We start from the raw sequence: 14208 nt of genomic DNA, 5'->3' as shown, positions 1-14208 counted from the left end.
AGTGTCCCCTTGGGCATCTCCAAGTGTCACTTTGGGCATCTCCAAGTGTCCTGTTGGGCATCTCCAAGTGTCCTCTTGGTCATCTCCAAATGTCCCCTTGGGCATCTCCAAGTGTTATTTTGGGCATCTTCAAGTGTCCTATTGGGCATCTCCAAGTGTCCCCTTGGGCATCTCTAGGTATCCTTTTAGGCATCTCCAAGTGTCCTTTTGGGCATCTCCAAGTGTCCCCATGGGCATCTCCAAGTGTCCCCTTGGGCATCTCCAAGTGTCCCCTTGGGCATCACCAAGTGTTCCTTTGGACATCTCCAAGTGTCCATTTGGGCATCTCCAAGTGTCCCTTTGGGCATCTCCAAGTGTCCCCTTGGGCATCTCTAGGTATCCTTTTAGGCATCTCCAAGTGTCCTTTTGGGCATCTCCAAGTGTCCCCATGGGCATCTCCAAGTGTCCCCTTGGGCATCTCCAAGTGTCCCCTTGGGCATCACCAAGTGTTCCTTTGGACATCTCCAAGTGTCCATTTGGGCATCTCCAAGTGTCCCTTTGGGCATCTCCAAGTGTCCATTTGGACAACTCCAAGTGGCCCTTTGTGCATCTCCAAGTGTCCCTTTCAGCATCTTCAAGAGTCCTTTTGGACATTTCCAAGTGTCCCTTTGGGCATCTCCAAGTGTCCATTTGGACATCTCCAAGTGTCTATTTGGGCATCTCCAAGTGTCCTTTTGCACATCTCCAAGTGTCACTTTGGGCATCTCCAAGTGTCCCTTTGGGTATCTCCAAGTGTTATTTTGGGCATCTCCAATTGTCCCCTTGGGCATCTCCAAGTGTCACTTTGGGCATCTCCAAGTGTCCCGTTGGGCATCTCCAAGTGTCACTTTGGGCATCTCCAAGTGTCATTTTGGGCATCTCCAAGTGTCATTTTGGGCATCTCCAAGTGTCACTTTGGGCATCTCCAAGTGTCCCCTTGGGCATCTCTAAGTGTCCTTTTGGGTATCTCCAAGTGTCATTTTGGGCATCTCCAAGTGTCACTTTGGGTATCTCCAAGTGTTCCCTTGGGCATCTCCAAGTGTCATTTTGGGCATCTCCAAGTGTCACTTTGGGCATCTTCAAGTGTCCCCTTTTGCATCTCCAAGTGTTCTTTTGGGCATCTTTAGGTATCCTTTTAGGCATCACCAAGCATCCCTTTGGGCATCTCCAAGTGTCCCCTTGGGCATCTCCAAGTGTCCCCTTGGGCATCTCCAAGTGTCCCCATGGGCATCTCCAATTGTCCCCTTGGGCATCTCCAAGTGTCATTTTGGGCATCTCCAAGTGTCCCCATGGGCATCTCCAAGTGTCCTTTTGGGCATCTCCAAGTGTCATTTTGGGCATCTCCAAGTGTCCTTTTGCACATCTCCAAGTGTCACTTTGGGCATCTCCAAGTGTCCCTTTGGGTATCTCAAAGTGTTATTTTGGGCATCTCCAAGTGTCACTTTGGGCATCTCCAAGTGTCCCCTTGGGCATCTCTAAGTGTCCTTTTGGGTATCTCCAAGTGTCACTTTGGGCATCTTCAAGTGTCCCCTTTTGCATCTCCAAGTGTTCTTTTGGGCATCTTTAGGTATCCTTTTAGGCATCACCAAGCATCCCTTTGGGCATCTCCAAGTGTCCCCTTGGGCATCTCCAAGTGTCCCCTTGGGCATCTCCAAGTGTCCCCATGGGCATCTCCAATTGTCCCCTTGGGCATCTCCAAGTGTCATTTTGGGCATCTCCAAGTGTCCCCATGGGCATCTCCAAGTGTCCTTTTGGGCATCTCCAAGTGTCATTTTGGGCATCTCCAAGTGTCCTTTTGCACATCTCCAAGTGTCACTTTGGGCATCTCCAAGTGTCCCTTTGGGGATCTCAAAGTGTTATTTTGGGCATCTCCAAGTGTCACTTTGGGCATCTCCAAGTGTCCCCTTGGGCATCTCTAAGTGTCCTTTTGGGTATCTCCAAGTGTCATTTTGGGCATCTCCAAGTGTCAATTTGGGTATCTCCAAGTGTTCCCTTGGGCATCTCCAAGTGTCCTTTTGCACATCTCCAAGTGTCACTTTGGGCATCTCCAAGTGTCCCTTTGGGTATCTCCAAGTGTTATTTTGGGCATCTCCAATTGTCCCTTTGGTCATCTCCAAGTGTCCCCTTGGGAATCTCCAAGTGTCACTTTGGGCATCTCCAAGTGTCCCGTTGGGCATCTCCAAGTGTCACTTTGGGCATCTCCAAGTGTACCTTTGGGCATCTCCAAGTGTCATTTTGGGCATCTCCAAGTGTCACTTTGGGCATCTCCAAGTGTCACTTTGGGCATCTCCAAGTGTCCCCTTGGGCATCTCTAAGTGTCCTTTTGGGTATCTCCAAGTGTCATTTTGGGCATCTCCAAGTGTCACTTTGGGTATCTCCAAGTGTCCATTTGGACATTTCCAAGTGTCTATTTGGGAATCTCCAAGTGTCCATTTGGACAACTCCAAGTGGCCCTTTGTGCATCTCCAAGTGTCCCTTTCAGCATCTTCAAGAGTCCTTTTGCACATCTCCAAGTGTCACTTTGGGCATCTCCAAGTGTCCCTTTGGGTATCTCCAAGTGTTATTTTGGGCATCTCCAATTGACCCTTTGGTCATCTCCAAGTGTCCCCTTGGGCATCTCCAAGTGTCACTTTGGGCATCTCCAAGTGTCCCGTTGGGCATCTCCAAGTGTCACTTTGGGCATCTCCAAGTGTCATTTTGGGCATCTCCAAGTGTCCCCTTGGGCATCTTCAAGTGTCATTTTGGGCATCTCCAAGTGTCATTTTGGGCATCTCCAAGTGTCACTTTGGGCATCTTTAAGTGTCCCGTTGGGCATCTCCAAGTGTCATTTTGGGCATCTGCAAGTGTCACTTTGGGTATCTCCAAGTGTTCCCTTGGTCATCTCCAAGTGTTACTTTGGGCATCTCCAAGCGTCCTTTTGGGCATCTCCAAGTGTCCCCTTGGGCATCTCCAAGTGTCATTTTGGGCATCTCCAAGTGTCCTTTAGGGCATCTCCAAGTGTCCTTTTGGGCATCTCCAAATGTCACTTTGGGCATCCGAATCCTACCTCCGATTTATAAACACAAACATTCTATCTGATTTCATTATTGGATTTAACAGCTTGAATATTTAAATGTCACTGTTTACCGAGACTACATCCTTTACCTACAAGTGTCCATTTGGACATCTCCAAGTGTCCCTTTGGACATCTCCAAGTGTTCTTTAGGGCATCTCCAAGAGTCCTTTTGGACATCTCCAAGTGTCCCCTTGGGCATCTCCAAGTGTCATTTTGGGCATCTCCAAGTGTCCCCTTGGGCATCTCCAAGTGTCATTTTGGGCATCTTTAAGTGTCACTTTAGGCATCTCCAAGTGCCATTTTGGGCATCTCCAAGTGTCACTTTGGGCATCTCCAAGTGTCCCCTTGGGCATCTCCAAGTGTCATTTTGGGCATCTCCAAGTGTCCCCTTGGGTATCTTCAAGTGTCATTTTGGGCATCTCCAAGTGTCATTTTGGGCATCTCCAAGTGTCCCCTTGGGCATCTCCAAGTGTTCCCTTGGGCATCTCCAAGTGTTACTTTGGGCATCTCCAAGCGTCCTTTTGGGCATCTCCAAGTGTTACTTTGGGCATCTCCAAGCGTCCTTTTGGGCATCTCCAAGTGTCCTTTTGGGCATCTCCAAATGTCACTTTGGGCATCTCCAAGTATCCATTTGGACAACTCCCTTTCAGCATCTTCAAGAGTCCTTTTGGACATTTCCAAGTGTCCCTTTGGGCATCTCCAAGTGTCCATTTGGACATTTCCAAGTGTCTATTTGGGCATCTCCAAGTGTCCATTTGGACAACTCCAAGTGGCCCTTTGTGCATCTCCAAGTGTCCCTTTCAGCATCTTCAAGAGTCCTTTTGCACATCTCCAAGTGTCACTTTGGGCATCTCCAAGTGTCCCTTTGGGTATCTCCAAGTGTTATTTTGGGCATCTCCAATTGTCCCTTTGGTCATCTCCAAGTGTCCCCTTGGGCATCTCCAAGTGTCACTTTGGGCATCTCCAAGTGTCCCGTTGGGCATCTCCAAGTGTCACTTTGGGCATCTCCAAGTGTCCCGTTGGGCATCTCCAAGTGTCACTTTGGGCATCTCCAAGTGTACCTTTGGGCATCTCCAAGTGTCATTTTGGGTATCTCCAAGTGTCATTTTGGGCATCTCCAAGTGTCACTTTGGACATCTCCAAATGTCACTTTGGGCATCTCCAAGTGTCATTTTGGGCATCTCCAAATGTCACTTTGGGCATCTCCAAGTGTCATTTTGGGCATCTCCAAGTATCACTTTGGGCATCTTCAAGTGTCCCGTTGGGCATCTCTAAGTGTCCTTTTTGGGCATCTCCAAGTGTCATTTTGGGCATCTCCAAGTGTCACTTTGGGTATCTCCAAGTGTTCCCTTGGGCATCTCCTAGTGTCATTTTGGGCATCTCCAAATGTCACTCTGGGCATCTCCAAGTATCATTTTGGGCATCTCCAAGTGTCACTTTGGGCATCTCCAAGTGTCCTGTTGGGCATCTCCAAGTGTCCTCTTGGGCATCTCCAAGTGTCATTTTGGGCATCTCCAAGTATCACTTTGGGTATCTCCAAGTGTTATTTTGGGCATCTTCAAGTGTCCTATTGGGCATCTCCAAGTGTCCTTTTGGGCATCTCTAGGTATCCTTTTAGGCATCTCCAAGCGTCCTTTTGGGCATCTCCAAGTGTCCCCATGGGCATCTCCAAGTGTCCCCTTGGGCATCTCCAAGTGTCCTTTTGGGCATCTCCAAGTGTTATTTTGGGCATGTCCAAGTGTCCCTTGGGCATCTCCAAGTGTCCCCTCGGGCATCTCCAAGTGTTCCTTTGGACATCTCCAAGTGTCCCTTTGGGCATCTCCAAGTGTCCATTTGGACAACTCCAAGTGGCCCTTTGTGCATCTCCAAGTGTCCCTTTCAGCATCTTCAAGAGTCCTTTTGGACATTTCCAAGTGTCCCTTTGGGCATCTCCAAGTGTCCATTTGGACAGCTCCAAGTGTCTATTTGGGCATCTCCAAGTGTCCTTTTGCACATCTCCAAGTGTCACTTTGGGCATCTCCAAGTGTCCCTTTGGGTATCTCCAAGTGTTATTTTGGGCATCTCCAATTGTCCCTTTGGTCATCTCCAAGTGTCCCCTTGGGCATCTCCAAGTGTCACTTTGGGCATCTCCAAGTGTCCTGTTGGGCATCTCCAAGTGTCACTTTGGGCATCTCCAAGTGTACCTTTGGGCATCTCCAAGTGTCATTTTGGGCATCTCCAAGTGTCATTTTGGGCATCTCCAAGTGTCACTTTGGGCATCTCCAAGTGTCCCCTTGGGCATCTCTAAGTGTCCTTTTTGGTATCTCCAAGTGTCATTTTGGGCATCTCCAAGTGTCACTTTGGGTATCTCCAAGTGTTCCCTTGGGCATCTCCAAGTGTCATTTTGGGCATCTCCAAGTGTCACTTTGGGCATCTTCAAGTGTCCCCTTTTGCATCTCCAAGTGTTCTTTTGGGCATCTTTAGGTATCCTTTTAGGCATCTCCAAGCATCCCTTTGGGCATCTCCAAGTGTCCCCTTGGGCATCTCCAAGTGTCCCCTTGGGCATCTCCAAGTGTCCCCATGGGCATCTCCAATTGTCCCCTTGGGCATCTCCAAGTGTCATTTTGGGCATCTACAAGTGTCCCCATGGGCATCTCCAAGTGTCCTTTTGGGCATCTCCAAGTGTCATTTTGGGCATCTCCAAGTGTCCTTTAGGGCATCTCCAAGTGTCCTTTTGGGCATCTCCAAGTGTCCCTTGGGCATCTCCAAGTGTCCCTTGGGCATCTCCAAGTGTCCCTTGGGCATCTCCAAGTGTCCCTTTCGGCATCTCCAAGTGTCCCCTTGGGCATCTCCAAGTGTCACTTTGGGCATCTTCAAGAGTCCCTTTGGACATTTCCAAGTGTCCCTTTGGGCATCTCCAAGTGTCCATTTGGACATTTCCAAGTGTCTATTTGGGCATCTCCAAGTGTCCTTTTGGGTATCTCCAAGTGTTATTTTGGGCATCTCCAAGTGTCCCCTTTGGCATCTCCAAGTGTCATTTTGGGCATCTCCAAGTGTTATTTTGGGCATCTCCAAGTGTCAACTTGGGCATCTCCAAGTGTCACTTTGGGCATCTCCAAGTGTCCTCTTGGGCATATCCAAGTGTCATTTTGGCCATCTCAAAGGGCCCCCTTGGGCATCTCCAACTCTCCTTTTGGGCATCTCCAAGTGTCTTTTTGTGGACACTTGGTGTTACATCACCAGAAGATTGAAAGATAATTTATTGCTGAATTTAAATGCACACCAGGTGCATACAAAGTGCACCAGTCACGGAATGCCACATCCCTTGTGTAAAAGTGTATTCCGTGTGAAATAAACTCACTCGCCTTGCACCTAGAGAAAGTGCTCAGAGAAAAACACAAAAACTGTAGAGTTAAACAAATGCATTACTTCTCATGTGTAAATTATTTATTTATAACATGTGTGGGTCTTTAGTGGAAGACACTAAACAACCCTAGACATCCACCTAGTGGCTGCTAAGTATAAGTGTGATGGTCAAATACAAAAGGCACATGCTATTTGCACCCGGGTGTATGCAGCAGTGTGTGCTATTTGCACCCGGGTGCAAATAGACACTCCGAATACAAAAAGCTATAGCTTGTACTTGTTGAAGTAAAATATGTTGTATTTTGAGGTGTTTGTCGGATTATTGTTCTGTGGAATAACTCAGCTTCTGTTTCCTGATTGACTGAGTAAACGTCCTTCCAGAATTTAGTGAATATTTAGAAAAATATATCCTTCCATTTACAGTTGTAAGGTTTCCTTCTGATGCAAATCATGATTGTTTGAGGAACAATACACAATATATCAGTGGATAAAACACAATTTTAAAATCATAGTGGATTAAAACATTACTGGTAGATATTTCCATCTTTCAGACCTTAATTAAAACACTTTATTGTGTTACCAATTTTAACACACTAGTTATCTATTGTGTTACCGCACAAAGAGATGGAAAGATCATTTATTACCGAATTTAAATCTACACCAGATGCATACAAAGTGCATCAGTCACGTAATGGGACATTCCGTGTGTAAAAGCGCATCCTGTGCGTAAAAGCGCATTCCGTGCGTAAAAACGCATCCCGTGCGTAAAAGTGCGTGCCGTGCGTAAAAACGCATTCCGTGCGTAAAAGTGCGTGCCGTGCGTAAAAGTACATCCCGGGACTTAAAACGCATTCCAGATTTCAATTAAGTATTTATAACATACTTTAGATATTTATATTAATCTGATGAATGAATCTGAACCGTGTCAACTTGGACAGTTATAACAGGAGAACACTGCTGCTAGTTTCAATTAAATACACCACTGACGCACGCGCTCTGTACTGATAATATACTGCGTAATGAGCGCACGCTTAACGGGGGTAACGTTAGGACAGAAAGTGCGCTTATAGTGACTGGTACGACGTTTTTAACCGGAGGCAGTTTTGTTGTAGATGCTTATTTATTTATTTATTTGTCGCTTTTTTACTTTAGTTTAAGTGTAACTCCACTTCATGCATAAATGCCTTATATTCAAACCTTGTTTCTCCATTTTACCGTTTTTAACTAAGGGAAGCGTGAGCGTTCTCACACTTCATTCTCCTCAGCACGCCTCTCAGTAGCAGACAACGCCACAACAATAGAGTCTCTCACGTTCTCACACCCGCTTGCAGGTCACGTGGTTCTCAGAGCGCTGCGACAGACACAGGGCATACGCTCAAATAAACAGAAAGCAACTTGTACAGAATCGGATTACAGCGCTGATACTTAACTTTGTGGAAGGGCGAGTGGAATCCTTACCCTTGCCCCAGACTGTATAGCCTCACCGATCCACCTTCCCGGTCAGTGATTCAACCAGCAGCCGCTCGGTTCACTCGACTTCCAGTTCAGTCAGCACCTCAATATTTAGTTTCACCCGTGACATTTATCTAAAGGAAGTACAGAATAGATATGAAGTTTCTCCACGCTGAAACAGCCCTGTATAAACTTTCTCACACAAAACACATTCCAATCCTACCTCCGATTTATAAACACAAACATTATATCTGATTTCATTATTGGATTTAACAGCTTGAATATTTAAATGTCACTGTTTACCGAGCCTGCATCCTTTACCCACAAGTGTCCTTTTAGGCATCTCCAAGTGTCCTTTGGGCATCTCCAAGTGTCCCTTTGGACATCTCCAAGTGTCCCTTTGGGCATCTCCAAGTGTCCCTTTGGACATCTCCAAGTGTCCCTTTGGGCATCTCCAAGTGTCCTTTTGGGCATCTCCAAGTGTCTTTTTGGACATCTCCAAGTGGCCCTTTTGGCATCTCCAAGTGTCCCTTTGGACATATCCAAGTGTCCCTTTGGGGATTTCCAAGTGTCTCTTTGGGCATTTTCAAATGTCTCTTTGGGCATCTCCAACTCTCCTTTTGGGCATCTCCAAGTGCCCAAACTCTCCTCCTATACATTACTGGTAGACATTTGCATCTTTCAGACTTTATTGTGTTACCAATTTTAACAGACTAGTTATCTAGTGTGTTACCACACAAAGAGATGGAAAGATGATTTATTACCGAATTTAAATCTACAACAGATGCATAAAAAGTGCACAAGTCACGTAATGGGACATTCCGTGCGTAAAAACGCATTTCGTGCGTAAAAACGCATTTCGTGCGTAAAAACGCATTCCGTGCGTAAAAACGCATCCCGTGCGTAAAAACGCATCCCGTGCGTAAAAACGCATCCCGTGCGTAAAAGTGCGTGCCGTGCGTAAAAGCATATCCCGGGACTTAAAACGCAAATATTTATAACATACTTTAGATATTTATATTAATCTGATAAATTGAATCTGAACCGTGTCAACTTGGACAGTTATAACAGGAGAACATTGCTGCTAGTTTCAATTAAATACACCACTGACGCACGCGCTCTGTACTGATAATATACTGCGTAATGAGCGCACGCTTAACGGGGGTAACGTTAGGACAGAAAGTGCGCTTATAGTGACTGGTACGACGCTTTTAACCGGAGGCAGTTTTGTTGTAGATGCTTATTTATTTATTTATCGCTTTTTTACTTTAGTTTAAGTGTAACTCCACTTCATGCATAAATGCCTTATATCCAAACCTTGGATATCCAATCTCCATTTGACCGTTTTTAACTAAGGGAAGCGTGAGTGTTCTCTCACTTCATTCTCCTCAGCACGCCTCTCAGTAGCAGACAACGCAGACAACAATAGAGTCTCTGACGTTCTCACACCCACTCTCACAATCCAGATCAAATAAACAGAAAGCAATTTGTACAGAACTGGATTACAGCGCTGATACTTAACTTTGTGGAAGGGCGAGTGGAATCCTCACCCTTCCCCCTTCACCTTCCTGGTCAGTGATTCAACCAGCAGCCGCTCGGTTCACTCGACTTCCAGTTCAGTCAGCGCCTTGCCTCGCTCCGCTCCTTCACTGCCGTGTGTTTGTGAGAGCTCCGAGCAGCGTCCGCGTGCGGCGTCCCTTGCCCACCATTTCCGCTCTGCCGGTGGACACTTTCAAACCTATTAAATAATTCCGCTTAAACCCCACAAGTTCAAAGTCCCAGATGTATCCCATTTCTGCTGCTGCAGCCCAACAAAATAAAGTCCCCCTAAAATAAAGTCACCTGTATAATTAATAAACATTATTTAGTTTGTCACCTGTGACATTTATTTAAAGGAAGTACAGAATAGATATATAGATGTATCCACGCAGAACCAGCCCTGTATAAAGTTTCTCTCACACACAAAACAAGTGTCCTTTTAGGCATCTTTAAGTGTCCTCTTGTTACCGAAGATCATTTATTACCAAATTTAAATGCACACCAAATGCATAGAATAGTGCACCAGTCTCGTAATTGGACATTCAGTGCGCAAAAGCGCATCCCGTGCATAGAAACGCGTTTCGTGCGTAAAAGTGCATCCCGTGCGTAAAAGCGCATCCCGTGCGTAAAAGCGCATTCCGTGCGTAAAAGCGCATTCCGTGCGTAAAAGCGCATTCCGTGCGTAAAATCACATCCCATGTAAACGTGCATTCCGTGCGTAAAAACGTATTCCGCGCGTGCCATGCGTAGCCTCTCGTGCGTAAAACTCAGAATAAAATCCCAAAATCTGTAGAGTAAAACAAACGCATTACTTCTCCGATTTCAATTAAATATATCTTAATCTACAGTTTAAAACTCTGCTCATCACCCGAAACTGATATACTACTGATGCACACTGTTTGTGACTGTCAATTTAAAACTTAAAAGCCACGTAATTGTGTTTTAAGTATTTTTCAAAGGTTATAGTTCCATGAACCTAGGTTTACTGTCTTTCCAGTGAAAGCGACTAAATAACTCTACACAGCCACCTAGTGGCCGATAAGTACAAGTGTGATGGTCATATGAAAAGTTATAGTTTGTGTTAGTTAAAATAAAATGTTTGATTTTGAGGTGTTTTTGAATTATTCTTATTTGAAACAAACTACCTTCCAGAATCTGTACGAGAAATATTAAGAGAAATCTATCCTTCCATTTACAGTGGTGAACTTGGTAAAATACACAATATATCAGTAGATAAAACACAATTTTAAAATCATAGTGAATTCAGACATCACTGGTAAAAATTTCATCTCAAAGTGTTCATATCTAATGCAGACTTTAAGTAAAACACATCATTGTGCTACCTTTCGTGTGTTACCTTTCAGTAGACACAAAGATTTGTTGTTTTTAACACATACATATATTTAACAGTAATTTATTAGTTTGAATGGAGTTGTTTGGTTCTCTGTGGGTGGAGTGTGTGGATAAATCAGAGCCGTCATGTTTGGGAAATATTTATCTGAAGGAAGTGCAGAATAGTAATTAATTTTCTCCATGTAGAAACAGCCCAGTATAGACTTCCCTACACACAAAACACACTTACACATTACAGTCCTACCTCTGATTTATAAACACATTCTATCTAATTTCATTATTGGATTTGATATACTGAATAAATGTATATCACTCTTTACCGATCCTACATCCTTCCAATCACGTTTACACTTTTACAGCCTGGCATGGAGAGATTACAGCTTCCACAGAACTGAGGAGTGAACTTTGGAGCTCAGTGCTGATCAGTGATTGGTGGAAGCAGGTTGAAGGTGTGACTGGAGTGAAGACAGTGAATCAGAAGGTTCACAGTTTGTGCTGCTGAGGAAAGACTCAAGCAAATGGAGCCTGAAGGTCCACCAGCGTACGGTGAGTTGAGATAAAGTTGTGGATATGTACAATAAGTATGCGGGAAACAAGAGAATAAAAACTACATTCAGAAACATTGTTGAATAAACTTTTTACCTTGAATATATATTTAATTATAATTAATTGTGATATACTTTTTCATTCAGTTAAAAGGAGTAGATCAAAGGCATTGTATTACAAATCAATTTAATGTCGAGTTCCAGAAAATGTAAATAGCCACAATATCATAAAGTCTAACTTGCATTATGATTTAGTACCATATACCGTATGATGAGGTAGTGTAATAGTATAATACCAATATTTTCTTTAATTATAAAGAATAATCATCAGTCATTTTTACACTGAACTGGACTTGAATGAATATATTTTTTCTTTACTTTGAGTAGTTCTCGCCCTAATATGGATTGAAACATTACTCAAAAAAGGCTTATTCACTGTATACCACCAAAACTACCTCTTCACAATTTTACAACTGATGCGTTCAAACAAATGAAGAGGCAAGAAATTCATGTAATTAACTCTTGACAAGTTCAGCACAGCTGTTAACTGAAAGACATCTCTCTACACTTTAGTATTAACATACAATGCAGAAATTTGTAACCCTCCTGTTATATTCATTTGTCAAGAACCGTAATAATGTTCCATAGTCAATTTGACCTGGTGCATGTTTAATCATCAAAAAGATGATCTGAAACCAAAAAGCCTAACAAGCAGTGTAAATATTACATTACTAACTCCATTACTAATTATTCTATCAATATTTAGTGCAATGGGGTTCCTTACCTCTAACAGGTATGGTTCGATTACTATAATTCTCTCATTTTTCATAATTATTTTATTGTTTCACTACTTTATACTTTTGAAAGACCAATATTTAAAACACAATGGCTTAACATGACATTGAAACATAACATTGGAATTTTTGTTTTTTGCAAATATATGAGATTAACCATCTCATATTATATGTTGATTACACTAATTAAGGAAAGCAGAAAAAGTTCCATACTGAAAAAATACTTTTAACTATTTTTCCTAGATCTTTAAACTTTAAAACAGGCCAATTTGACCCGTAACCTTACAGGAGGGTTAAACTACTGAACAAACACTGAATTTACACTGCTTTTTAATGACCTATTTGTCTGTTCAGTCAATTACCCAACCCGCTAATTTGGACTCCCCCTATCACTAGTGATGCGCCAACACCTGGAAGGTGAAGACTAGCACATGCCTCCTCCGATACATGTAAAGTCAGACTGTTTTTGAACTGCTGCTGATGCAGCAGCTCACAGACGCCTCATGCTGATCGACATCACCCTTTGGAGTGATGAGGGGAAAGACTGCCATCTACCCACCCAGAGAGAGCAAGGCCAATTGTGCTCTCTCAGGGCTCCTGTAGCTGATGGCAAGCTACATGAATAGGATTCGAACCAGCGATCTCCTGATCATAGTCGCACCGCCTTAGTGCGCTGGACCACTCGGAGCCCCTTGTCTGTTTATTCTTGATTCAATGTTCAGTTTTCATGTTATCTACTGACCCATTACCATATGTTCACTTTTCTTATGTCATGTACTTCTGTGGTGTAGATGAGATAGGAAAGCATTTCCCTCCTGAACGTGAAGGTCTGGATGTTCCTGTACTGATCCTGGTGCTGCTGGGCAGGAGGAATGTTGGGAAGACCGTGACAGGGAATACCATCCTTGGCAGTAAGAAGTTTGAGACTGGGGTGAAGACGACTCGGACAGTGAAGAAGCTGGGCTGGGTGGATGGAGTGAGGGTGGCAGTGGTGGACACCCCTGGCTGGAGTGTGTTCGGTTTAGTCAGTGCAGAGCAGGTGAGGGGTGAGCTCCTCCGCAGTGACATGCTGAGCTCCTTTGGTCGCCGGACCTTCCTGCTGGTCATCCCAGTGGACGAGTTCAGCAGCAGAGAGTGTCAGGCTGTGGAGGAGAACCTGAGGATCCTGGGATCTGATGTGTGGAAGCACACCATGGTGCTCTTCTCTTATGGTGATGAGCTGAGAGGAAGAAGCATTGAAGAGCATATTAAAAAGAGTGGGAGGTCTCTGCAGAAGATTCTGCATATGTGTGACTACAGATACCACGTATTTAACAATAAACTGACTGACAGCTACTACCAGGTCAGTCAGCTGATTCAGACTGTGAGGAAAATGTGATTGTAGAAAGCTGGAGAGGGTGAAGTAAACATAAGGGGCATTCGAATACTCAATAGAGGAAAGATCATTTGTACTGGAACAATGTATTATTAAGGCTTATTTGCACACTACAGTAGTTTATTCTGCTTTAAAATGTTGTATTATAAGATTATATTAACACCTTAAAAAGGCCAGAGTTTTTGTCAATTTTCTGCCTGACATTACACCACTAAGTCTTGAGGATGTCAATTCAAGCATTACATAAAAAGCTTTCATTTTTGATAAGGAACATTACTGAAAATCGTTACTGTAATTGTAATAGAAAGTATAAAAAATATTAAAGTAAATCTGCAACTGTCAAAATATAATTAATAAAATTATAAAACTGTCTCTTTCCTGAGCTTTATTTTAAAATCAATATTTTCCTGAATACATATCATGTCCTCCAAACATTTAGTTTCATTAAGGTTGTCTAGTTTTTACACCTATTTTTTAAACATGCAGAATTTGTGTTGATTCCTGTTACTGATCTGAAATTATTAAGTGGAGTAGAGAGAAAACAGGCAGCTTCTCAAAGTGTCCTGTAATAGTCTTATGAACATGACATATATTTGAATTACTGTTTAAAGTAAAACGCTTGATTTCTATGTCTAAATGTAATTCTTTAAATGAAACATAACTATTATGTAACAAGTGCTGAGTAAATAAAAAAAAAATTAATATTGCTGTTCGTGTGTAATTGTACAGTTG

At 43.5% G+C, this 14208-nt stretch overlaps 1 protein-coding gene across 1 annotated transcript; it reads left to right on the top strand.

The window, feature by feature from the left end:
• The first annotated feature begins 11126 nt into the window (after positions 1 to 11126).
• On the top strand, positions 11127 to 14182 carry LOC103027482 (GTPase IMAP family member 4). The gene is made up of 2 exons (XM_007245999.3): positions 11127 to 11308; positions 12893 to 14182. The coding sequence occupies exons 1-2, from the start codon at positions 11281 to 11283 to the stop codon at positions 13477 to 13479; spliced, it is 615 nt and encodes a 204-aa protein (XP_007246061.3). The 5' UTR covers positions 11127 to 11280; the 3' UTR covers positions 13480 to 14182.
• Positions 14183 to 14208: the final 26 nt, after the last annotated feature.

The sequence above is a fragment of the Astyanax mexicanus genome, chromosome 18 (genome assembly GCF_023375975.1).
Source record: "Astyanax mexicanus isolate ESR-SI-001 chromosome 18, AstMex3_surface, whole genome shotgun sequence".
Classification (NCBI taxonomy): Eukaryota; Metazoa; Chordata; class Actinopteri; order Characiformes; family Acestrorhamphidae; genus Astyanax; species Astyanax mexicanus.
Note: the sequence above shows the minus strand (reverse complement) of the source record. Positions and strands in the feature narration are given on the sequence as shown.